Raw genomic sequence first — 25,961 nt, 5'->3', positions numbered from 1 at the left:
AGATCCTCATTGCAGTTTCTGTGTCCAGAAGGCCAATGGCAGCTGCGTCCTTGACAGAGTAGACAAAGTTATTGCCTGGGTCAAGAACACCACTTATTGCTTTGTCAGAAGCAAGGACCTTCTGGAGAAGCTTCTCATCCATCAGCCCTTCTTCAATGACATTCTCAGTGGTTAATGATTCACATGTATGAGAATCAAAGAAGCCACTGAACATCTCCATTTTCTCCATGAGTTTCACAGCAGTGTGACCAGGCACCACTCCACGGGCTACTGCTTCATTGAGAAGAAGAGTCTCACCTGTCTGCTCGTGGATTATGCCACCAGTTAGGAGCTGTGTTAAGAGCATTTCCAAAGTGTCCTCTGCTTCCTGCTCTGCAGGGGCTGGCACAGATGCTCCATCAACACACTCAGCACCTGATACTTCTTCCCCTCTCTTTCTTCCACTTCCAATGCACTTTCTATGCTTTCACTCTGCCTCTCTGCTTCCTCTGCCTCTTCAGGTTTTAGGAGCTCCATCTCCTCTCCTCCCAGCATGCCATTCTCTATTCGTTCCTTTTTCAGCAAATAAACCTCTCCAGCTTCTTCTGCCCCTACTTCAGGTTCCTCCCTGCCCTGAGATCTCTCTTCTATGACTTCCAGTCTGCCTCTGCTTTCTGAAACACCCACTGATACACAGATTTCACTTTTCACAACAACTGCTCCACTTTCTGATGCTCTCTTCTCATCTTCTATACTTTCCACTCCATCTACTGTAGTAGTCATGGACTCTGCCTTGAACCTCATTTCCTCTGTTTCTCTGATTCCGCTACCAAGGTCACTGGGATGTCCTGGCATCAATAATTTCACCTGCTCTTTGTCCTCACCTGTAGAAGCTGCTTCCTCCTCTCTCTCAAATTCAGCAGCAGGTTCCTTCTTGATGGCAGCCTGGACAGTGTGAACCTGCTCTTGCTCTTTCACAACCAGGATATCTTCTGCATCCTCTAACAGGAGGCTTTCAGGTCCCATCACCACCTCCCCATTCTCCAAAGCAGTTTTGGGTGGCAGGACCTTTTCACTTTGTTCTTTTGAAGGAGTAAACTGAAACTCAAGATGCTGTGGAGCCAGACCATTGCAAGGCTCACTTCCAAGAGCTGCAGTTGCCTTTGTCTCCTCAAAGCCTTCACTGTCTTCCATCATGTGTGCCCAGGACCCATTTTCTTGGGTTTGGATGAGGGCTTTAGTGAGATTGTTCAACTCTCCATCCACTAAGAGCAGCTTTTGGCCATCGTGAATGTTGATGTAGCTGTGGGTCATCAAGTGGAACATCAGCCTTTCATCATTGCTCCTTAGCTGAGGGTCACTTTGCTCTTTGGGACCTGGGGGACTCCCTCCAGAAGAGCTCTGGCCATGTCTGCTTCTGCCCATGACATCAGGTATGAGAGCTGATTGCAGCTTCTTTGCCACATCCCTCTCTAAGATGCCCTGTTCAACTGCTTTCTTCCAGGACAACACCTCAGTGGTTTCTGGTATAAAGACACCCTTAATGAGCTTCCTCTGGGTGAGGATCTTGTAAACCAACTCTGTAGACAGGATTCCTTGCTCCAAAGCATCTGCAACTGGCATGATCTCCCCCGTCTCTGGCCACAGGAGCCCCATGAAGGACCACAGGGATTCCAGGACCACCAACGCAATCCTTGGTGCTACCAACTCTTTCCTTACAGCTTCATCAATGGTCACTCTCTCTCCTGTGATGGTATCAATGATGCCACCAGTCTGAAGCTGACGGATAAGAAGTGTGAATGCCAAATCCTGGTCAATCAGATTATGCCTCATGGCCTCATCCACCGTCAGCCTGTGCCCCGTCCTGGGGTCAACAATGCCACCAGCAAAGAGTTGGGCTTCCAGAAGCCTGACCATCACCTGCCTGTCTATCAGCCCTTCCTGGACAGCCCGGAAGATGCTGACTTCTCTGCCTGATTTCAGGCTCACCATCCCACCTGCCAGCTGCTTGACAGGGAGAAGCCTCAGACCAGTCTCTTGGTGGAAGATGCAGCGGTGCAGGAGCTCAGGCAGGCTGATCTTCTCAGCAGTATTGGGGTCAATCAAATCCTTGCTTCCCTCCAGGTGAGACAGGAGCTTGGAACAAAGCTGGGGGGGAAGGAGCCTTTCTTGCACTGCTGTCTCCATGCTGATTCTGCCCTGATGGACTTTAAAGCCCCCAGTGACGAGCTCGACCTCAAGGATCTTTAACCCATGCTCTCACTGATCCTCCCCTCTTCTATGGCAGCAACAACAGGTATGACCTTCCTCCCTTCACCTCTTACTGCTTCCACCTGCTGAAGAGCATCCTTCAGTTCCTGCAGATCCTGGAACATCCTGAGATCAATGATGTTTCTTGCCAGACCTTTCTCCAAGGAGAGTTTCTCATTGGTCTCTGGAACAACTAAGTCAGATGTGATAACCTGGGCCTCCAAGAGGACAAGGCCAGTGTCCTGATCTATAAGACCTCTCTGCATGGCACCAAAGACAGGGAATATTTCTACCGTGCCAAGATCGATCACTCCTGCCACTGCTTCGTTGCCCTAGAACAGAAAGAGAAGGAAAAGAATTAAACCAAAATCAAGCATTTCCAGCATTCAAGCTGCAGGAGTTCCAGGGAGGTCTCAGTTTCCAGGAAGAAATTTAAAAACCCAAACAGACTGGAAAGCGAGTCCCAGAGTGTTTGAAATGCAACTCCAAAGGCATCACAGCACACAAACTGGTGCATTTGCCTCTGAGTTTAATGTTCCTCTAGCCCATCGCCCAGGACACCACTGAGATATTTCCACCACCAGTAACGCAGCAAAGCAGCAAGCAGCAAAACCCAGAAGTTCTCCTAATGCTCCATGGAGAAACAGAGGGAAGGAGACCAACAAGCACACCAAAGCCATTCAGCAACTCTAGTTTTAAAAAGTAAAGACACCACAGACTTCCCTGGGTCCTCACAGAGGAGAAAAAGACCCCGAAGACGAGCTACCTAGGAACACCTCCCAGCTCAGCTGCCACCTTGACTCCTGCCATGCTTCCCATCCTGTGCTTCCCAAGCAGATCTCCAGTGTCAGGATGGCTGGGGAACACCACAGCCCCTCTGTGCCATGGAGCTGCCCCTCAGCCAGGCCATGCAGAGGGCAGGAGCTCTACATGTTGGGCAGCATGGCCACTGGCCCTGACACCTCAAGATGGCCATGCTGTTCAGACTGAGCAAGGGGAGAAACACAAGAAGTTGGAGGTCCCAGCATGGAAACAGTGAGAAGCTGGGACCAGACCACCTACTGGGGAGGCTTTTCTCCCTGGTATCCCCACAGGCAGGGTAATAGATGATGCAGATTAACAGGTCTTTGGACTTTTTGGTTTCTCCCAGTCCCTGACTGGGCATAAGATTGACCCAAGCACTACAAGATTTTTGCAGAGATAGGAAGGAGGCAATTGGGATTGTGGAACAAATTCCTTTTGCATGCCCAACAGTCCCTGATTTATTTTTTAATGGGTGAGGCTAAAAGCACTGGTGGCTGGGGGGGTTGGAGCTCTGGCCCAGCAGGACATGGCCTCCACCAGGCTGGTTTGCAGGTCCCCCACAGCCCTGAGGGGATAGGGTGAACCTGCTGGCAACACCTCAGCTCTCCACCACCACAGCCAGCCTCAGGCATGCACGTCCAGAGATGAACCAGGCGTGGAAAGACAGAGAAGGAGGGGAAGAAAAAAAGAAAGCTAAAAAGGGAGCTGGGAGGGAAGTAGAGAAGTGGAGTAAAAGGCTTTTACTTACCCAAGTTGCAGGGTGTGCCTTGAGCAGTTAAAGACAGAGCCTTATGGAGCAGTTTCAGCCGTATCACACACAGTGTAAAGCTTGGTGTTAGCGTCCAGCATGCGACTGGGTTTTGTTTGCAAAAAGAACCCCCACACAGGTCCATCCTCTTGCACTTTGTGTGGTTTTGTTGTTTAAATCCCGGAGGGTTAGGTTAAACTTGTAAGCAAGGATGTCAGTTAATCTTAAAAACATTGACATGAAACACAAACCATACAGGGACACATCATGCTCAATTTAGCGCGTTCTGCTTTGCATTTCTGGTCTTTTATAACTTCTCTTGACAGTTGGATGGTTCCAGCAAGCAAATGTTAAGGAGTTCCTCATGCTCCCTCTACAGTGAAGCAACTGCACAGCACCGGGATCATCTTGGAGATGGATCTCCCAGCCAAGCCCTGCTGCCTGCTCCTGGTTTGGTTCCTGGGCTTGGTCGAGAGTGTGAGTGAAAAACTGTTCCAGCCCCAAAACATGCTCATGCCATAAAAAACCAGCCCAGAGAGCCCTGGAGAAGATTTTGCTCTAAAATAACATTCCTGCCCAGGAGAGAGGAAAAGGGGAAGGAAAAAGCATCCTTCCCACGGAGGTTGCTCTCAGCTCCTCTCCTGGCAGCTTAGAAGCGACTAATGAGCCCCGTTTGCTTCCTGCCAGCTTTCTGCTGCCAGCATGAGGGCTGAAGGACTTGTGATAGAGAGTGGTTTACTGCACTGAGACCACCCAAAATGTGAGACACCTATTTGGAGGAAAATGCTGCCATCTAGGTAAAAGCTGGGCAGGCAAACAGGCAGTTCTGTCACTCTCTTCCTGTGAGCAGCTCAAGCAGGGCTTCACCACCGACCCGACAGCCAAACAGGGCGTCAGGACCTGAGCAGGCTGTTGCTTCAGGGTACAGGGAGGCAGCAAGCAACACACAAATAAATCCACTGACACATGTATAAACATTTATATGGCACGTACACGGATATCTGGGGATGACCAAAGACAGCTGGGAACAGGCAATAAGGATGCAGTGCCAGCCCGTCTGACCCAGTGGGACAGTAATGGGGACTGGGAGGAGCACTGGGGGGTCTGAACAGGGAATGGGACCAGGCACAGGTCCAGGAAAAGTCTTCCAGGTCAGCTGAGGGTGTGAAAGATGCCATTGCCTTTCCACTGGGGAGAGCAACTTCACTCAGCCTCAGACAAGACAAACCTCTCCAAAACCCCTCTGAGATATAGGAGACCACACAAGCTAAGTTTCTGCAGACTCCACCTCCTTGTGCCTCCTGGTGAGATGGAAGCCATCTGAAGTCAAAGCATGGAGAGGACCTTTCTCAAAGGACACACAGATTTGCTAAGGGGACCCCTTTCCAGGACTGAAGTCCATCTACATCCTTGCCCACCACATGAACAAGCCAACCTTGGGCAGAGGGCAGTGCTTCTGGAGAAAACCATTTCTAAGGACAAGTTCCCCATTGAGCTGGAACCACCCCAGCCTGGGTAGGATGCTTTGGAATGATGCACGAATGGAAGAGAAGGGAGGGCAAACACGTGCAAGTAAGAAAGTGAGTGGCTGGTGGCCATGAGACACATAACCAAGGAAAACTTTTTTCACACCCTGAGGAGTGCTCTGTGTCCGTTTAGGCACGGAACCAAGAGGGAACCAGTACCTTGTGTTCTGTCTCCTGAGCCAGCTGGCTCTGAAGCTGCTGGAGCTGCTCCGTGGAGTCCACTGCAGAGCTCCTGGTAGGTCTCCCTGAGAGCACTGATCTGAGCAGAGATCTGGTCCTTCTCTGAATGAGAAAGCCTGCAAGGAGAAGGACAAATCTCTCAGGGGAACTGCACAGCCTGGGTTGTGTATGGCACAGCTCTTGCAGGTATGAAAAAAGAGAACTGTCACATGCAGCTCAGCACTGGTTTTAACAGCAGTGGATGCCACCAGTGCCAACTCTGAGGTCCCTCATCTCCCTGTCTGTTCCCTCCTGGGGCCACACTCACTTGTGGCTGTGTTTTGCCAGGAAGATTTGTGAAGTTTTGATAGCCTCAGAGATCTGCTCCTTCTTGGCAGCCAGCTCCTCATTCAGGGCCTGTCAGGAAAAAAACAATAAGGAAAGAAAAGAAGCTTAATTCAGCTGTAGAAAACAAGCAGAAGTTAAATAAAGAGCCTGGAGGTTGTGCCTGGTTTACCTGCTGCTCTGAGATGGATTTCTCGATGTCACCCAAGTCCCTGCACCCAGAAGCACCCAGCCTGCTCTGCACAGTCTGCTTTAAACCCAGGGTCCAGCTCAGGAGTTCCTTCACCTTGTCCACATGCTCCTGCCTCTCCTCCTCCACTACTTTCTGCAAACAGAGGAGGAAGGAAGATAAACCACAACACAGGAGTGCCAGATCTCTAAAAGCTCTCAGGAGCAGTGCCCATGATGTGTCCTCAATGTGGACGAGCATCCTTGAGCAAGGAGTATGAGTGTTTTGAAGAGTTCAGCTCCACACAACACCCTCACCTCCTCCTCCTCAAGCCGCCGCAGAGCATCACTGATGTATTTCACATGCTGTGTGGTCAGTGTCACCAGGGCTGTGTAGCGAGTCCCTCAAATCCATGAACTGGGAAGGGAGAGAGGGAGAAATGGGGCACAGTCACCACCAGTGGCTCTGGAGTGATGTATCTCACAGCAGATCACATAGATGCACCCTCTCCTGCTTGGGAAGCCCCTAGTTATTATTCTAGTTATTAATATTAATATTGTTTAATATTACATTTTGAATTTATCAACAGTATTTCCCAGGGAGGTGGTTGAGGCCTCATCCCTGGAGATAACCAAGGTGATGCTTGAGGAGGCTCTGAGCAACCTGATCTAGTTGAGGGTGTCCCTGCTTACTGCAGGGGGGTTGGACTAGATGACCTTCAGAGGTCCCTTCCAACCCAAATCACTCTAGGATTCTATGATTGCTCAACAGGAAGGAGCCCATTTCACAGAGATTGCTCAGGAGCTGGGAGAACCTCCTTCAGGCACAACTTCTTCCTCTCAAGGTTGGGTGGGTGGGAGGGCTCCTACCTCCTGGGTGATGGCGTCCGAGGAGGAGAGCATGCGCCGGCGTTTCATGGGAGACTTCTGCTGGGATTCCACAAAGGCCCTGTAGGTCATGAGCTGCAGCTCGTAGTCCTGCAAACACAACCAGGGATGGAGAGACATGAAGCATGTGAGGTGCAAACTCTGCCGGGGCTGTTGGTGACCAGCCAGCCTTGGGGAGCAGGGGGGATCCGTACCTTCACGGCAGCTGAGTATTGCTGGGAGAATTTCTGACACTGGTCCAGCTTGGCTTGATTTTTCTCAATTTCTGCAGCCAAAGCCTTCAACAAAATTCAAAGCAGAACCAATTGTGAGGACAGTTGCTGCAGGTGGTGAGCTGAATTTCATCCCTCCCCTTTTGGATTAAGTCTTTATCCACTTCAATTTTTTTATGCGAGGTCCCATCTCCACCTCAAGCTAAACAGAACTTCCCCACTTCTCACCCCCAGCTCAGGCCTTCAGCCTCTTCTCCTCCCAGCCCTGGGTTTCATATTTTCAAGCTGATAGCTGAAAAGATTCTAGTAAAAACCAAAGAAAGGACACACCACATCATGAGGTCCTGCCTTACCGTTTGCTGGCTCAGCTGCTCTGACAGCACACGGCTGTCCTCTGCCTGCCCGGGCTTCATCAGCTCCTGCTGAACTGTGATCTCCTCAATCCACTGGATCAGGGCACTGTGACACTGCCTGTAATCACTCAGCACCTCCTGGATGCTCTCCAGCTCCGTGTGGCTGAGAGAAAGAGCAGGAAAAATAAGAGGAGGAAAAAATGCCACCAAAGGCTAGAGGGATATTCTAACCACCAGAGGGAAGTCCATCTGGAAAAGTATCAGTGTGAACAAGGCTGAGCCAAGATCACTGAAGGATCTGGGGGTGTTCAGCATGAAGCAAAGGAGGCTGAGGGGAGACCTCACTCTTTACAGCTCCCTGGAAATGTGGTTTGGCAACAGGGGGGGTTGGTCTTTTTTTCCTAGTAACAAGAGGAAATGGCCTCAAGTTGTGCCAGAGGATGTTTAGATTGGTTATTAGAAGAAACTTCTTCACTGAAAGGGTTATCAAACACTGGCTCAGGATGCCCAGGGAAATGGATGAATCACCACCCCTGGAGGTGGTTAAAAAACATGTAGGTGCTGAGGAACATGGTTTAGCACTAGACTTGTGTTAATGGTTGGACTCGATGATCTTAAAGGCCTTTTCCAACCAGAAAGATTCTATGACTTAGATGAAGCATGTAGGCAAAAGCCCCAAAAGGAGGCAGGAGGTTCCTCACCGGGTCTCAATCTGGGCACAGACCCGCTGCCAGCGCTCCCAGAGCTGGGTCCCTTCTCCTGATAGCGCTCCAGGTCGATGCTGTGCTCCTGCCTCAGCCGGAACAGCCGCTCTCCACCGCCTTCGCCTTCGCCATCTCCTCCTCCAGCGTGGAGAAGATGGAGTTCTTGTCCTTCACAATCCTCCAGCCATTGCTGCGAAACCAGCAAGAGACAGCCCCAACTCAATGACATGGGAAAGCAAAGGCACATTAGGGCAGAGATGGTCCCTGCCTGGAGCTGGCAAGAGGTTTATCTTCCTGCTTTCCTCAAAAGCAGAAGTGCGAAGTGCGAAGAACTGGCTAATTACAAGAGGTGCAAAATGGAGGGGACCAAGTGCCTAGCTGGGAGCAAGTTTCAGATGGTTTCAGCCCTTGTCCTGCAGCAACAGAACATGAAGCTGCCAAGCTGCTCATGTTTGCCAAGGGAGAGCACCAAGCCACAGCAGCTCCTTCACTTTAAACAAATAGATATGGGATCACACCAGCAGCACAAAATCCTCTAGACCAAGGCAAGAAAAACAGCCCCCAGACATATTCAGTGGAGAAAGAGAAGAACCCTGCTCGACAAATGCCAAAACATTGATAGGTTTCTGCCTTGCCCACCTTGGAAGAGCACCCACCTGTAAGGCTGTTCTGTGCATCTGAATAGCTCCCAGGTCAGCAGGAACTGCCTCCTCTTGGCTCAGCTTAACTTCGTAGCCTTTGACCAGAGACTCTGCTCCTTGGGTGTTTCGGAACAATAACATCAACAGTCTTCAACCTGGCAACACCAAACAGAAGCAGCACAATGACACACAAAACTTGGTGGAGATCCCCCCTTGGTCGTGAGGCTGTTTGCACCACAGGGGAGTGGAGCTCAGTGCAAGGTGTGTTGAGGGCCAGAAGAAAGGTTCTTAGCAGAACCAGGCAGATAAAAACAAAAGGTATTTGGGAATCAAGGCATGTCCCAAACTCACCTTTTCCAGGTAGATAGAGGACAACCCATGCATCTGGGTCCATCTTGTTCACCACCAGGTCAAGTTCAGAGCGCAAGTGGGGCGTGCTGGAGCCCACGGGTGCCTTCTCCAGGAAACTGAAACATCTCTCAGAAAGGAAACCGCAGATCCAACTGCAAGCTGCTGGCAGATTCTCCTGCATGCGCTGGGGAAAGAAGGGACAGAACATGAAGGGAGAGTCCAAGCAGGTGGAAAAAAAGCCGGATTGACCCTGGCAAAGGAGATGGGCATGAACTGAAGCAGGGAGCCCACCTAGAGAGGCCTCCTCCTTGCTGCTTTCTGTGCAGCAAGATCCTCTCTCAAAACCCCACAGGGTCACGCACCCACTACCCACACATTCATCCTGGAGAAGTTAGGAGTTAATTTCTGGCATGAGCTGAAGACCAGCAGCCACCACACCTCCTTCTCCTCCACATCTCACAGCAGCAGGACTGACCTCCTGCTCTGCAATGCGGATGGTGTTTTCCTGGATGGTGTCACCACCTGCCCAAGTGCTGCTCGGGGACTGGATCCGGCTCACCAGCCTCTGCTCACACTCCTCTAGGCGTAGATGGATGTTCTTCAGCTCAGAGAGGTAAGTCCTGGCAACAGTCTCATCCTTGTCTTCTGCGAGTCACAGACAAACCAAAAAGAGCAGCTCAAACAACTCTGCATCCAAAGAGGTCTTGGTGGGACTCCCAGTGCTGCTGTGGCACATGTGTCACCACCCCCTATCTTTTTTTTAAAGGTTTAAAGGCAGGAAGAACTCCTTGCTCAGCACGCACCCAAACACCTAAACCTATCTCCAACACCATCAGAGTGAGAGAACTCAGCAGTTAAGTTGAAGCTGCAAAGCCAAGCCTTCCCTGCAGGAAGATCATTGGGCTAAGGCCCAGCACTTGGATGGATGGAGAAATAAGGAGAGCAGCTGCTCACTCCATCAACTGGCTAGCAGCAGGGGAAAAAAAGAAAATTAAACCATCCCATAAATCCTTTGTTTATGAGTCCCCACAGCTCCTGGTTAATCCATCAGCCTTTTGAAGCTCACCGTTCTCCATGGACTCCAGCAGCTGCCGGATGTGTTCCTTGGAAGCTTCCACTTCCTCCTCCAGGCGCAGCCGATCTGACACTGAGAAGAGGTCCGAGTCCCGGCTGTCCTGCAGGAAATCCTCGTAGTGTGCCTGGAGGCTCTTCAGGGGCTTGCTGGCACTCCCCTGGTGCCAAGGAGCGGAGCTGCAGGAGGCAAAGCAGCACACGGAACTATCAGGAATAACTTCCTCCACACCGCCTGAAGCCACCCTCCCCACCTTCATCACTTTCCTTTGCCAAGAGGATATATTCTCTGTAGAGGAGAAAGGGGAAGCTCCTCCATAACCACCTCCTGCTAAAATGCTACGTCCACAATCTATGCTCAGCACAGTTCAGACACCTCTTTTTATGGAGAAAAACCCAAATGCCATCCCCGCGGGTGGTTAAAAGCCACGTAGATGTGGTGCCAAGGACATGGTTTAGCACTGGACTTGGTTAGAGCTGGGTTAATGATTGAACTCAATGATGTTTTTTCCAACCAGAACAATTCTGTGGTTCTATGAAACTGTAATAATTTTGCACAGAAACCCCCAAGCTCAGGTTTTCTTACTGTTCAAGGCCCACAGACCCTTCACATCCCCAACCCTGGTCTTCCCTTGAGCACTTCCCTTTCTTGTCATCCACCCAAAGAAGCCCTCGACAGGGAGTGAGGCAGCCCGTGAGCCAAGCAGAGAAGTTCCTGCTGTACCTTTTCCATGCTGAAGCTTTGCACCAGGGTGATGTCCTTCCGCAGGTAGTTCCAGGAGATCAGGCTCTTGGTGTTCATGTGGAGCTGGTGCCAGAGAGCCATCACTTTCTGGTACAATTGTTCTACCCTGCAAGGGGACGGAGATGGTCTATCAGCCCCAGATCTCCCCAGCATGCTTGGCCCTGATCCTTGGTAATCCCCCAGCCCACCCAGTGATGCTCCTTGCAGCTCAGTGCCTGAGATGCCTACAGGGATCCTAAAACACCTTTTCGCCTTTGCAAGCAGTGGTATGATGGATGCAGTTGTACAGCCATGAGGGATTCCTTCCCTTGCTCCAAATCAGCTGTGGCCACCCAATCCTAGATCTGCCCATTCCCATTGCCACCAGCCCCCTCCCCAACTCCCACAAGTAGAGTTACCTGGTGGCCATCTCGATGGCCTCTTTGTTGGGAGGGGGGATCAGGAAGCAGACAGAGGGCACCATAGCCTCATTCCCTGTGGGGTTGATCACCTTCCACTTGGTCCTCTGGGAATTATCCTCCAGCACACACTCATCATTCCTGCAGATGGTGATCTGCCAGGGCACAAACACCCCCCAGATGGTGAGGAACCAGCAGAGGGGCTGCACATGCCTGCCCATACTGCCAGCTCCCCGCAGCTGCCACAAATCTATATATTTTTGCCTTTTTTTACTCAAGCAAATGCCTGGTGTGGTGCCAAGCAGTGCAGCACACTCGTGTTTAGAGAGAGGAAGGGACAAGGAAGCTAAATGGAGTTGGCTGCCACCCATGTGCTAATTTGGATGAAGCCCCTGCTCTGTGGGAAAAAGACTTTAGGTCCTGCCTAAAATAAATCTGAGACATGGAAATCTGCTCCAGGAAAACCAGCTGTGCTGCTTTGTCCTGTCTTCCTACTCCACTCCTGCTTTTCCTTGAGAGGCACCACAGAGCTCATCCTAAAGCACCCAGGGCTTTGCTCCCCTGCCTCCAGGTGCCCTCCTTCCAGCCCTCACCTCGATCTGCCGATAGTCACAAACAGCCTTGATGGGGATGGTGCTCTGCACAAGGTGCTCTGGTCCTGGGACGGAGCTGAACAATGCTTTTGGACCTTCCCACCAGCTGGCAACGGAGCTCTTGGACTGAATGAGCTGCTCCTTCTCATCCTGGCAGAAAGAAGGATGAAGGGTGGGTTGCTGGAGGCAGGGACAGGTCTCTCCCAGGCATCTCAACACCTCCCACCCCAACGCTGGCCTGCAAGAGCTACACTGGGATCTGAAGGGCTGAAGAAACACATCAGGAGGATCCTGCTGCCCTAAGGGGATAGGAGAAGGGTCAGGAGATGGGATGGAAGGGAGAACAGGATTCAGGTTGTGGGGGGGATTTCTCCACTACTGCTCCCACTGCTCTGCAACTGCCACATGCACACCTCTGCCTCTTGTGTTGCTTGGACCAGAGAAAAACTGTCTTTCAAAAGGGAAAAAAGAATACAGCAAGACACCAAAACTAAAGCCCTGGGAGGTGTAAGGGGCCAGGAGCAGGACAAGCTCCAACCCAAAGCCAGAGACCTTTAGTTGCCTGGAGGAGAGACCACAGAAGCATGCTCCTTCTTCTAGAGGAAAGGATGGAAGTGTGTTTAAAAACCAAGGGTTGGGATGGGAATACGATGGATTTATGGGGATAAAACATCTCAGGAGAAGGGGTGGAGTGATCATAGAGGCCTCTGGAGTTTGGGTTAGAAATTTGCTGGTTGAAGGAAGGTGCTGTGTAATCCATTCCCACCAGTCCCTGCTGGGGTTCAGTGATGGGACAACCCAGGAGAAAAGGTTCCCTGGCAGAGCCTCCAGCACCAATGGAGATGTGTGCAGATCACAACACTGGCAGCTCATGTGATTAGCAGCAGCGACTCAGCCCATTCTGGCTGCAAAAGTTTCAAAAAGGATCCCAGAAAAATGTTCTCCCTCATGCTTGGAGCTCCGGGGGTCGGTTAGTGCTGATGACAGTGGAGGAGAATTTAATGGATAGAAAAAATAAAAATAAAAGAAGAAATGATTAAATAAACTACCTGTGCCTGTCCCAGGGAGCATGATTGGAAGAAATACAACTTTCACTTAATAGGTAAGAAAGAGTAATAATAGCTGAGCTCAGGGCAGCTGATTGTGGCCACTCTCTGGCTGCCCAGACAAGCTTCTCCCCACCCCAGATGGCTGCAGGGCTCACAAATATGGACCCAGGAGCCAGGCTGGCTGCTCCATGTCCCAGTAGCACTGGAGAACATACCAGGACAACTCCAAGACCATGACAGAGAAGATGGGGGCCCCCAGGCCTGTGGAAGGGGAGAGGGTGAGCCCTACGCCAGCTGATGCACCCATCACCACCACTCAGCAAGGGCATCCCAGCTTCACTGGGGACATACTGGAGACCATTGGTGTGCTAGAAAGAGCAAAGCCAAAGCAGCCACCTGCCTCCACACACTCAAATGTCACCTCCTGGCACCCTTACTGGTGGCTCAGAGCTTAACCCACAGCCCCAGCCCTCCCTCCTCCCTGGTTTCAAGCACCAGCTGACCCTTTGCTCCTTGGCTTTGGTTTTTAGGTTGGCTTTTTGTCCAGCCCAGTTCCAACAAGAAGATCACATCATCTGCTATGCCCACAGCCAAGCCAAGCCACAAGCTGCCCCAGCTCTCCCCCCCCAGCACCAAGCCACAGATTAATGTGAGATTTAATCTGGATAAAGCTTTTCTCCATGTCCCACCACCACCCCCTACCCAGACTAAGCACCAGCTCCAAAAGCAGAAACAGGAGCATCCTACATGCTCCTTGTGACACCTCCACCATCAGGACACAACCAGCTCCATGAAGACCACGTTGGGCACTGAGGAAGAAGAACCTGCTGAGAGGTCTGCACAGGGAGCAGGCACTAACCCCTCTGAGACACAAAATCCCTGGAAGGTTACTCTAAACAGAAGTGACCCAAGGGCTGCTGTCCCAGATGAGACCCAGCTACCATCAGCAGTGCCACATCCCCCCAGCAAGGTCACACATAGCCTGCACCCCACAACCACCTACAAACACATGCAGCAGCTCCAAGGAAAAGCAGAACATTGATCGAGATGGGGGAACAAACCAGGTTATATGAAACTGCAGGAATAAAACAAGCGTGGCTTTCCCCAGGGAAGCAAGAGGTGCCCCAAGATGGACCTGAGGAGGAAAGCCACCCATTGCCTGCCCAGGGTGGTGCAATGTTGGAGAACCCACCATGGAGTCCTGCAGCAGGTCCTCCAGCCGTGTCAGGCTCGTGTTGTGGTCACAAGAATATTTCCTTTTGATGGAATCCTGCAGGTTCTGCAGATAGGTCTCTGATTCCCGGGCATCACTGAAGAACTGCAAAAGCAAAGAGGGTCAGGGAAAGCTGCACAAGGCCACGGAGCCATCAGCAGCACACAAGGGACCTCAACAGCTCAACCAGCAGCTTCCAACGCTATTCTGGCCTTAGGATCACGAGGACACACGGATGCCCAGAAGTAGATCCCTTTTACCCTAATGAGGGACTTAGAAGGACAAGAGAGAATGGCTTTAAACTGGAAGAGGAGAGATTTAGGTTGGAAATTAGGAAAAAAATTTTCACTATGAGGGTGGTGAGCCCCTGGCCCAGGTTGCCCAGAGAAGCTGTGGTTGCCCCACCCCTGGGAGTGTTAAAGGTTGGATGGGGCTTGGAGCACCCTGGGCAGATGGGAGGTGTCCCTGCCCATGGCAGGGGGTGGGACTGGGTGATCTTTGAGGTCCCTTCACACCCAAACCATTCTGGGATTCTATGATCTCCAGGGAGTGGACAAAGGAAGAGATGATTCAGGAAGAAGCACCACCTCCTCCCCTCTGCACCGAAGGGAGAAGCAGCAGCATCCAAAATTCATGCACCAGGGAAATTTGGGCTGCCCCTCCCAAGTACCTGGAAATAAGCAGCATTCTCCTTCACGTGCTGCTCCACGCAGAGGCAGAGCTGCTTGATCCACTGCCACTGGCTCTGCACAGCTGCACTGTAGGCCTGAGGAACACAGACAGCAAACTCCATCAACGAGGAGCATGTACCCACCCTGCAAGGTCACAGGAAGGACACAGCTCCAGCTGATGGGATGGACATAAACAGGCAAGGTCTGGCTGCAACCCGCAGGGTTTGGACACATGCAGGAAGAGCAGGAGACAGCAGAGCCTGAAGCAGTGATGTCAGGGGTCTGATCCCACCCCAGGGAGAAACGCCAAGGAGACACATGTCCCCAGAGCCCTTTGCCTCACCACCCTGAAAAACCTGGATAACTCCAAGCCCATTCCCCGGATCCCCTCATTGCAGGAAAGGCTCCTGCTCTCCCCAGGTGTATCCATGTCTTCATTTGAGCTGGGAATCATTCAGGAATTGCCTCAAACTTCTCATTGCACTCCCAGAATAAACCAGCTCCATCACTGCACTGAGGTTCTTCTGCCCCCATAAAACACTTCATCAGCCCCGTGGGGTGGGACAAGTTTCCCAGTCCCAGGAGAGAATGTTCTGCTGCCAGCCCATCCTTGAGGCTCCTCCATGTGCTCACTCACCTCCACAGTTTGCTTGCTGGGTGGTTTTCCAGGGCCAGCAGCTCAGCTGTGTCCTGCAGGGGAGTGGAAGACATCCTGCTTCTCTTCCAGCTCCATCATCAGCTCCTGCATGAAGGACAGAAGCAAGTCCAAATTTGGGCTCTGGGGGAGCTCCCTCACTCAGAGGATGTGGCCAACCAGCCCAACACACAGCACCAGTGGACCTCAGGGAAACCAGCCCAGCCCTGGGAGCACCATGGATGATGCCTATGGGGACACCTCCCGTGCACCAAACACATAGGACAGATGGGACACTAGACACTGGAAACCTGCCTGGGGACCTCTCCAGTTCCAGACAGTGTGGTTGTGGAAAGGCATCAAGTTATTTATACTGCTTTAAAGAGGAACTGATTATCCTCTTTAGTTTAGACCTTTTTTATTTTTCACTCTGCTAGTTAAAGACACCTCCAACTCTCAAGAGCACTTCAAACCCCTCTTTTGCTGTCTTTTGGATTGAAAGTCAACTGAACCAACACTTTTTTGCTCTAGGAATTGCTCTTTCATCAGCTTGTGTTCAGTGACATGGGAGAGAGCATTCAGCTTCTGGAGACTTGAGGTCTGTTGGTAGCTGAAGGTCTCCAAGCAGATCAAAAGCAGCAGTAGTGCAACCAAGAAACCACCCATCCTGCCAGCCCTTAACCCAGGGTCACTCACTGAGAAGTAATTTTTCTTGGCTGCAATGTTTGGGTTGTTGTCACTCCAGTCATAGGCCAGTTCCTCCTCCTCTTTCTCATTCAGCCAAATCAGCTCAGCAGTGGCCCGAGACACAAACCCATGCAAGCTCTGGAGATGCCTCAGTCGGAAGCTCGAGGTTTCCTGAACACAACAGAGTGTGATTCCTCTTCCCTGCTCTAAAGTTGACCAGTTCCTTACCCCCTCCCCAGGCTTGGAGCAGGGATGGACCCCACAGCCCACTGTAAGCCCACTGCTCACCAGAAGCTTGCAGTACTGTGTCTCCAGCTTGCCCAGTGTCTCTGTGTAGCTGGCACGGAAATTCTGAGACATTTTACCCTGCAGGATGAAAAACACCACTGATACCCAACACAGGACAGCATCATTGGAAACCCCATCTCCAAAACCTTCTCCCCAGCTCTCTGTCAGCAAGAGGAGGTGGAGAGGATGGCTCAAGGCAGCAGCCTCTTCCATCAGCCCAGCTTCAATTCAGAAGCTTCATCCTTAAAAAAATACCTCAGTCCCAGGCACCTTTACCCCCAAGAGCATTGATCCCAATGTCCTCACTTGCCCATCATTGTGTCACCCAGCCCGTGTCACCATACCTCATACATCCTGGCCTCCTTCACACTGGAACCCAGGTCCTCCACATTGGTATGGATGTGCTGCTGGGTCTCCAGCTGGGTTTCCACACTTAGCAGATCACTCCCCCACTCTGCCCGCTCCAGTCTCATCTGAAACAGGCCAAGAGGTCCAAGTCAGCCCTCCCCACCTGCAGGAGCACATCTCAAAAGGGCAAGGAAACCTGCTAGGTTGCTCAAGAGGGAACAAACCCCACACCAGTCCTGGTAGAAGGTCCTCAAGCTCCAAAACTGAATGATTTCTTGGACAGCCTACACAAGCTACACACCTGCACAGCTTTGAAAGGATCTGATACCCACTAACCAGCAGAATCCCGAGAAAAAAAACCCAAACAACTCAAGCCAAAAGTGTTAGTGCTCTCCAGAAACTTTGAACCATCAAAACAACTATTCACAGATAAAAAGCTTTTTCCTTGCCCTGGTGTGAGTGGAGCAAGGTGCAAGGAGCCAGCACCCACCTGCATTTCCTCCACCCAGGCCAGCAGCTCATAGACAAACCGGAGGCTGCCTTCATCTTCAGAAGAGGAGATGGCCACCAAGCTCTGCCCTGGTCATGGGCTTTCGGAACCAGGAGGCAGAGGAGGTGTTGAAGCCCTTTTGTCAGGGACTCGCTCTTCAGGTGCGTTGTGCTCAGCGTGGAAGTGGGCACAAGCTCCAGGGTGGAGAAGTGGCCTTTCCTGTACAAGTTGGTGCATTCCAGCCTCAGTGTCACCAACTCATCCTGCAGCCGCATGATCCTGGAGGAGCAAGCAAGGCATGGGTGAGAAGATGGACACACTCCCCTCCTTCCCTAGAAGAGAGCAGAGGAGCCCCCTTGACCACCCTTCTCCATCCCTACACCATCTTGGACCTGACCCCTCTCACCTGAAGACCAGCTCTTCCAGCTGGTAGTAATTCTCATCCCGAAGGATCTGCACATCCACCTGGAGCTGGCGGATGAGCCCCTCACACTCTTGCAGGTACATGACCACATCAGCTTCATACTGCACAGGCTGACCTGACTCCAGGTGAGCAGCATCCTGCAGAGAGAGAGGACACTGAGGGCTAGGTCCCCTCAGCCCAGGCAGGTGGGCAGAGAGAAGGGGATGGCAGCTCAGCACTGCCTTTAAGAGCAAAAAGATCTTTTAATTCTCAAGCTCGATCTGAGCAGAGGAACATCAGTTCATCGCTCCCACCACATCCAGGACATCTCCTTCAGAAAAGCTCCTGCAGATGAACTGAAAGCTTCTTGTGGACACTTGGCCTCCCATGGACAGTCACTTAAAAGTGCATCTCATTTCTTGCTTGGGTTTAATCATTCCAGATCCCAATCCTACTGTCTCCCAGAACAAAACACCCCTCTCCAACAACCTCCTCCCACTCTGCACCCGAGCCCTTTCTGCCACTCTGTTAGACAAATAAAACCAATCTGGGGGGTTTTAAGCTCCATTACTCAACCATCTTCCCCAGAACTGCAACTCTCCTCCAAGCCAGCAGCTCCACAGATGTCCAGCCTCTCTAGCTGCATCCCCATGGCAGTGGGGCAGGGCCTCTCTGTTCCCAAGGTCCTCATGCTGCAGATCACCATGTGACCCTCACTGCCCCTGTAGCCCTCCCAGGATGGGCTCAATGTCAGCAGAGGTCCAAAATTGTCCAGGGGAACTCATTGACCCACACAGAAGAGAGGGGCAGAGTGGGGGCATAAAAGAAAAGGCAAGAAAACAAACAAAAGAAAACAAATTAAAACATCAGGGGAAAATAACCCCTGGGACTCACAGCCTGCAGTGTGTTCTTGGCCAAAGTGAGTTTTTCTTCACAGCTCAGAGCACCATCTGGATTTTGTTAGCGATTTGTTAGCAGCAATTCCAGCCTGGTAAGAGAAAAGAAATAGGAATGATGAGAGAGGGGCTTTGGGCTGTCCAGCCCTGGGCAGGGGAGCAGGGGACATCCCCCCCACTCACCTCTCACTGCTGGCCGCAGGAGCTTCTCATGCTCCAGCATCTCGATGATGAGCTTGCCCCACTCCTCCTCCACGTTGTTGGGGTGGTAGCCCTGGGGCAACTTGATGCGTCCAAATTCAATCCAGACCTGTGAAAAACACCAACAGGATGGCATGGCCTACCTTCTCCTCCAGCTGGGTAGAAAGAGAAACTCCAGCAAGGAAAGTGGGGCTACAGCTCTGCCTCCACTCCTACAGTGTGCTCCTTGCCACTTCTTTTACCCTGAGGGTTATTTCCACTTCTCCATTCCAGAATAAATCTGGAGCACACTTCGGTTTTGTGACAAGCACAACACCCCCAGCTAGAAGCCTCCAGGTCCCCATGCTGATACTCACCTCTAACAATTTGTAGAGCTCCTCTATCTGTCCTTTTTCCTGCTCTTTCGTTGGGATTTCAGTTTCTTTGAAGTGTATGTATTGGTTATAAAGTGCCTGGGATAATAAAAGTTCATCAGAAACCACCCTGGGGAGTGCCACCACCTAGCTCTCGGCACTGAGCACATGGGACACTGCAGATGGACCTCATCCAGGACCTACCTTTAACTCTACAGGGTTCTGGGGAAAAGATTTGTCTGACATGAGTATTGTGTGCTGCTTGATCCATGAGATGAGGGACTCCACCCGGCTCTGGTACTCCAGCCACCTCGAATCCACCTCCTGCAAGGCAAGAGCATCCTTGCAGAGCACCACTGGAGGGCAGGTCCCCATGGGGGAGAGACAGAGTCTGGAGGGAATTGAGGTGCCACCATAACAGCTATGGGTTGGACCTCCCTGTGTCTCCCTGCTGTGATGCCATCCCAGGAAGAAGAAGGAGGAAGAGTATTCTCCTTGAAAGCTGCTGTCTGGAAACCAGTTCAGCTTTTCCACAAGCTCAAAACCCAGAGTATAATGACAGAATCATTAAGGTTGGAAAAGAGCTCTAAGATCACCAAGTCCAACCATCGACTCAACACCACAATACCAATTCAATCATGTCCTTAAGTGCCACATCTACAAGTTTTTTTGAACACTTCCAGGGATGGTGACTCCACCACTTCCCCGGGAAGCCTGTTCCAATGCTTGACCAACCTGGAGAACATTGTAGCTTTCCAGACACACCAGTGTGTCACAGGGCAGACACACTAATTGGGAAGCTTCTTCCTCTCCCCACACCTCATTCATCCTTTGTCTATCTGCTACGATGGATGAGGATCTGTCAAACCCTTCCCACAACAACCAGCTGCCTCCCAGCTGCCTGTCCCAGCCTCCCAACCCGCAGCGATGCTTACGATGGCACTAATCCCTTCTCCTCCCTCGGGGACTTTGGGAAAGGCATCGTAGATAGAAGACACATAAAGTTATCACTGATTTCTCATCTGGAGAGGGGACATCCACATCTGACAAGGGAGAAGCAGAGAGTCAGTGAAGAAACAGGAGCAGATAGAGTGGTGGCCATCACCCTAGAGCAGTCCCTTGCCCTGGCCACCCACCTTCAGCATCCAGCAGCCGTGTCACTCCCAGCCGCTCAGCAATCTCAAAGGCCTGCTCCAGGTTCTCCCGGTTACTCTGGATCTGCCACCCTCTCCATATCCACCAGATCTGGCCTGTAAGACACATGCCAGAGTCAGAATTTTGGCAAACATCACAAGGTGCCCGGGGCAGAGCGTTCTTTCTTGCACCCTGATGTATCTATTGCCCCTTCCAAGCACCTACCCCCGAGCCAGCTGGAGGAAGGGATGACTTCCAGGTCAAAATTGATGATTTCCTTTGCTCCCTGTGAGCTTTGCCTGTATCTCTGAGCACTTCCAGCCACCACCAACCACAACAGCAGGCAGGGGCCCCCAGCCCTTCCTCCCACACAGATGATGTTCTCCACTGCTTCCTCCTGCCTACCTGTATCTGTGGATGAGTGCATTGAACATCTTCCCATCGCTCCAGCATGAGGAGAAGTTGGTGCATTTGACACCAATGTAACCCGCTGTCACCTTCTGTGTCCACAGGAGCAGCTTCTCCTTGGCTGACATATCCCCTGACTCCCCACTGATGTAGATGTCAGAGATCTGTAAGGAATCAGCGAAACCCACAGAGGCATGAGGGATGACACAAGACACATCCAGTTGCTGTCAGCTTGTCCAAAATCTGGCTGCTACGAGGATGGGCAGGAGGAAACAGGTGGCTACCATGACAGGCAGAGGATGGCACCCACCATGAGGAGCCCCAGCATGCTTGGACACCCTTGGCTCATGTGTGAAAGGTTGGCTCCATCCAGCAGCATCCACCAAGAGGAGGGAGCACCCAAGAGGTGACCACTGATGCCATCCCTCACCAGGGTTGCTGGCATGGTGGGGGATACTCCACTTGGAGCATCACATAAAAAAATACCGAGTTGAAAACTGGGAAACAGAGCTGGGGCAGATCATATGCATCCAGGTGATCTGCTGGGAGAGGGACCCACCGGCTCCATCCCTGGCCAAAGGGAAGGATGGGGAAGAAGGCTGTTGTGTCCCTCTCTGCTTTGCTATGCCAGGGGTGCTGTGACCCTACTTCCCCAGCAAAAGGGCCCCCCAGTCCCAGACCCCTCTCCAGCAGACACACGGGGCTGGCTGCAAATCCCAGACTGGCACATGATGAAACACACGTGTCCCCACAGACTGGGCAGGGCTGCCGCCTCCCCCATTCTCCCCCAGCTCCCCAATTAGTCCAATTACCTCCCCTTAATTAAAGAGCAGACAAAAGGGGGCAAGGAGGGGGGATATGAGCCCTGCAAGGCAAGGCGGGCTGGCTGCTCCCTGGATCACTCCTGCCGGCAGCGCAGGGAGAAGGTGTGCCAGCACCCAGCCCCACCCACCACGGAAACACCCAGTTGCCTTTATTCCCATGAAATCCACCCAGCTGGGCTCTGGTGTTACACAGGTCCCAGCTGCCAGCCAGGCAGCAGGCCAAGACCTGCGGGACCAGAGCCATGCGGCCGCTCCCGCCGCGGGGAGGACAGAGGATGCTGTCGGCATGGCACAGCCCGGCGAGAGGATTGGGTGTAATTGGTATGCTGCAGCTCACCTCCCTCTCCCCCAGCCTGACACGCTCATCACACACAAAACTGCTCTTTGTCAGCTGCTGCCACACCACCAGCACTGCCTTTAACTCCTCCAGCCCCACAGATGGGTTTCCTTAAGGACAGCGGCACCCAGAGGCAGAGCCAGGGGGAGGGCGGTGGCCAGGCAAGCAGTGGGATGGGACATTTGCAGCATGGGACCACAAACCTCCAGCCTGCCCAGCACCCCCTTACTGATCACCCAGCAGCTCTTAATTCAGAGGCAGGATGAAACCTTTTGCAAATCCACCCATGGGCAATGCCCCCACCTGAGCTCCCCAGTGCCACTGCCCATCAGGGAGCTCCTCGTGGCCCCCAGCTTAGACAATTCCTTTTAATCGTTCACATGGCACTGTGGTTCTCTGACCACTGGGCATCTCCCTGAGGGTGTCCTTGCAGGAGACCCTCTTAGAGATGCTGCTGCTGGAGGTGCAGGATGCAGCACCAGCTCCACCCTCCTTTCTTCACATGTCTGTGTCAGGACAAAGATTTAGGGAGGGCACCAGCAAGAAGAGAGGGGAAATTTGTGGAACTTGGGGCCCAGCCCCTTCCAAACCCTTCCAGCTCCAGCTCCAACCTTCAAGCATCAAGCAACCGGGTGGCACAATGCCGAAGTCCAGGTGGTGGCTATGACACTGGTCCAACCCCAGAAAAGATCGGGGGGGGCCACAGCTCCCTTCCTGCCTCTCCACCCACACACTTGTCCTGGGTGTGCAGAACTTGGCCAAACCCACAGGTGCCTTCAGCCTGCCTTGTAACCCCCAAAAAGCGACCTCCAAACAGCAATGAGGGGCTCCAAAGCCCACCATAATCCTCTCCACTTCCTCTCAGAGCCCCCTGGGAACAGGCAGAGCCCCTGCATCTCCATGTCCCCCAACTGCCACCCATTTGGGATCTAAGAGCAAGGAGGAGACACCCCAAACTCACACCTGGGCCACATGTGTCACCGTTGGACAGCAAGCGGCTGCAAACAGCAAAAGCAACAGCATCAGTCACACCCAGCTGCTCTCTGGTCACCCGTGCCTGGAGCAGAGGACAGGACAGGTCCAGTCCTTCCTGGGATGCTCAGAGAGGAAAAGGCTTCAGGAGTTTTCAGCACCAGAGTCCTCCTGGCCCACACTCAGCAGAAGGTTGTACCTCGCCAAGGTGACCATCCCCAGGGACCTCCAGCCACCTGGGATTCAACTAAACCAGCTTCTCCCACCCCGCCTCCAAAAAGGGGGCGAGGATGCACATAGACACTGACCATTCCTCCAGCTGTCCCCGAGCTCCCCTCCATGCCTGGCCCTCTGCAGTGAGCCTGTGGCCACCTTCAGAGGGAGATGCCGTGGTCCTCCCAAGCTCCATTGCCCTTGGCTGGCCGGCGTGCTGGGTCGCTGCCGTACCCCGAGGAGCTGTGGGCAGCGCTGATGGAGGGACGGGCTACAAGAGGCTAGCAGTCCGTGCCCATCTCCCTCCCTGGCCCGCGACGATGACAGCCCTGAGGTTCTCCCCACACCGGGGTTTTCCAGCTGATCCACCATGGGGAGATGGCGTAGACAGCTCCGAAATGGTGCCCGCCTCTGCCGCAGAGGAGCAGGTTCCAGGCGATGCTGGAGGTGGGGTCATTGCTGCCTCCTTTTCTCCAGGCATCCAGGGAGCTGCCGGTCCCCAGCTCCTGGCTCTTCCACAGCTCACTGGCCGGGAACAGGATGGGCTGGGCAGGGCCATCAGTGTCCCTCCCGTGCAGGGGCAGCAGCACGGCTCGGCAGCAGCCGGTCCCGCTCCTCTGCAGCTGGACCAGCCGGCTCACCGCCTTCTCGCAGTCCCTCTCAGCTGGGTTGTCCAGCAGGCGGGCAATGACGGTGGTGCCTTCCTCCAGGGCAGCCCTGCCCGCAGCAGCCACCGCCGTGGCTCCAGCACCAGCCGAGCTTTCTGCACCTCCCCTTGGAAACGCTGCTTCACCTGCACGATGAGCCCGGGGGGCAGAGCCAATGGGTTGGGGTCTTCAGCGCCGTGGCCGGCCTCCCGGCGGGGTCCTCTCCTCCCTCCTGCCAGAGGCTGCCTCTGACTTCTTCAGCACCTCCTCATCCTCAACCCAGGGCTGGCAGCTCCTCCTGCGGGGCTGCCTCTGCATGGCTTTCCTTTTCCCTCTCCACTTGCGTTTAAAGCGGACTCTTTTTTGGGAGACAGGGGTGCCTTGCCCGCAGCTTTTTCCTTCGGCTCTTTAACACAGCCCAGAGAATTCCCCATCTCCTCCAGAACGCCGGCAGGAGGGCTGCAACGTGAGTCGCCGGCTTCCGAATAAAATCCAAGCTGGGCTTCATGGGAATCCAACACCCACCCTACGCCGTGCCAGGGACTGTCCCTGATTGCCTTTCCCTCCCCTTGCCAGCCCCTCCGTCACCGCCGACGCTCCAGACAGCCATCCTTTACAGCCTGGGCGCTGGGAGAAGACAAATTCAAAGCATCTCACTTGCAGTTCAGAAAATCACTTTGACCTAAAAGCAGAGGGAGCGGGGATTGGCTGCGGCATCCTTCTCTCCAAATATGAGGTAATTGGAGCACGGCCCTCGCCAACACAAACAGGAGCAGGAATCAGGGGGGAAAACGGGAGAGGCTGAGGAGGAAGGATGGATTAAAAACCAGAAAACCCAGGGAAAGGTTGGCAAAAGGTAAGATAAAGGAAGGGTGGAAAATAATGGGAAAAAAAAAAAAAGCAGGGAGGAGTCAGAGCGGCTCCGCAGACACGCCAGTGGGGCTGGAGCCGCCACACTGGCCTCCTGTAGGGATGGTTCTCTCTGATTCGGGAGGTTTGCTCCTAAATTCTTAATGCTAAAAGTCCAGAGTGGCCCATGTGCCCAACCTCCTGTTCCAGCTCTCCCCGCTGGCGACACAGGGAGGGTCAGCCCAAGGTGCCCCAGGGAGCTGGCATGGCTCCGGGAAGCTGCAGTCATGGGGTCCCAAAGACGACAGCAACCAATGCTGATGCTGCCAGACCCACAACTTGCCCCCATTGCCCCACATCCTGGCCCCGTTGCCCCACGTCCTGCCCCCATAGCCGCCGAGGGCGGGGGGGGTGAGGAACACGCAGCATCCTGCCTTTTCTTGCCAGCTCAGGGGGACCAGAGGAAGGATAAAACACACCAAAAAGCAGGGACAAGACAGAAACAGGGAGCAGGGGTACCAGCCCACCCCGAGCCCCTCCGCCCAGCTCTCCCAGCCGCCTGCCCCCGGGCAGCAGTAGCAGGAGATTAAGAGGTTCACAATGGAGCTACAACCCCAGAAAAAATCCCTTTAGCGGCAGGCGGGGAAGGGGACACGCAGGCTGGCCAGCACCAGCCCTGCTCCTGTGGGGCCCCCTTGTCATCCAACCCTGTCCCCCAGGGCAGGGTGGCAGTGTCCCTCCCAGCTGGGAGTCCAAGAGCTCCTCCTTGATCCCCTCTCTGGTCTCCTGCATCAGGGCAAGGCCACCTCAAGGACAACAGGGACAGGATGCCACCAGCCATGGCCCTACCAGAGCTGACAGTGACTCATCAACATCCCAGACCCTGCTTGACCCAGGCTGCTTCCAGGGCCAAAACCCTGCTGAGCGCCTCATCAGCAGCTTTACATCCCATTTATCCCCATCCTCCTCCCAAAAGCCTCTTCCTGAGAGATACAGGTCAGGAGGGCCTTGCCCAGTGCATGGGGTCAGCTTGTTTGTGGCACAGGGAATGATGTGTGGCCCAGGTGAAGTGACAGCTCCCTGAGGCATTGCCCACTCATCCTCCCAAAAATGAAACACTGCCTTACAAGGTCTCCTGGCCAGCACCAGAGTCCTCTGAAAGATGCCAGCACAAAGCCTGGATGCAGAAGGGCCTAGAGTGAATGCCACATCACTAACAATACCACCAAGCAAGCCCCATGTGTTCAGCACAGTTCCCCCAAAAGCTACAATCAGATAGTTTGAGGCTCTTAAAGACCCCAGACCCCGTTTTGCACGAGGCATCTATAGAACATGATTGCCAGAGATGACCCTGAGTGTCCCCCCAGCTGGGTCACAGCTTCTCCCAGCCCTTGTGTCTTGAACCACTG

General features: G+C 53.1%; 2 protein-coding genes across 2 annotated transcripts in view; both read right to left on the bottom strand.

Moving 5' to 3' along the window:
• The window catches only part of MACF1 (microtubule actin crosslinking factor 1), a 121,835-nt gene that overhangs the window by 72,100 nt on the left and 23,774 nt on the right, over positions 1–25,961 (bottom strand). The window contains 45 exon segments of the mRNA XM_030464250.1: positions 5,467–5,523; positions 5,525–5,603; positions 5,795–5,883; positions 5,984–6,136; positions 6,298–6,381; positions 6,383–6,397; positions 6,850–6,957; positions 7,062–7,145; positions 7,433–7,595; positions 8,134–8,182; positions 8,185–8,247; positions 8,250–8,310; positions 8,312–8,326; positions 8,793–8,932; positions 9,125–9,164; positions 9,166–9,312; positions 9,604–9,773; positions 10,195–10,342; positions 10,344–10,379; positions 10,924–11,050; positions 11,343–11,497; positions 11,936–11,999; positions 12,001–12,043; positions 12,046–12,085; positions 14,177–14,302; positions 14,868–14,963; positions 15,506–15,522; positions 15,525–15,564; positions 15,566–15,610; positions 16,199–16,360; positions 16,478–16,555; positions 16,822–16,950; positions 17,316–17,396; positions 17,398–17,445; positions 17,447–17,594; positions 17,722–17,876; positions 18,613–18,706; positions 18,794–18,924; positions 19,172–19,267; positions 19,373–19,492; positions 20,104–20,169; positions 20,171–20,211; positions 20,305–20,389; positions 20,391–20,418; positions 20,708–20,874. Coding sequence (XP_030320110.1) covers positions 5,467–5,523; positions 5,525–5,603; positions 5,795–5,883; positions 5,984–6,136; positions 6,298–6,381; positions 6,383–6,397; positions 6,850–6,957; positions 7,062–7,145; positions 7,433–7,595; positions 8,134–8,182; positions 8,185–8,247; positions 8,250–8,310; positions 8,312–8,326; positions 8,793–8,932; positions 9,125–9,164; positions 9,166–9,312; positions 9,604–9,773; positions 10,195–10,342; positions 10,344–10,379; positions 10,924–11,050; positions 11,343–11,497; positions 11,936–11,999; positions 12,001–12,043; positions 12,046–12,085; positions 14,177–14,302; positions 14,868–14,963; positions 15,506–15,522; positions 15,525–15,564; positions 15,566–15,610; positions 16,199–16,360; positions 16,478–16,555; positions 16,822–16,950; positions 17,316–17,396; positions 17,398–17,445; positions 17,447–17,594; positions 17,722–17,876; positions 18,613–18,706; positions 18,794–18,924; positions 19,172–19,267; positions 19,373–19,492; positions 20,104–20,169; positions 20,171–20,211; positions 20,305–20,389; positions 20,391–20,418; positions 20,708–20,874 — 4,083 coding nt within the window.
• LOC115599590 (microtubule-actin cross-linking factor 1, isoforms 1/2/3/5-like) lies at positions 240–2,324 on the bottom strand. Its single transcript, XM_030464580.1, has one exon. The coding sequence runs from the start codon at positions 2,164–2,166 to the stop codon at positions 337–339; it is 1,830 nt and encodes a 609-aa protein (XP_030320440.1). The 5' UTR covers positions 2,167–2,324; the 3' UTR covers positions 240–336.

This window comes from Calypte anna, chromosome 23 (assembly GCF_003957555.1).
Source record: "Calypte anna isolate BGI_N300 chromosome 23, bCalAnn1_v1.p, whole genome shotgun sequence".
In the NCBI taxonomy this organism is placed as follows: domain Eukaryota; kingdom Metazoa; phylum Chordata; class Aves; order Apodiformes; family Trochilidae; genus Calypte; species Calypte anna.
The sequence above is the reverse complement of the archived record's forward strand: the minus strand, read 5'-3'. Positions and strand labels throughout refer to the sequence as shown.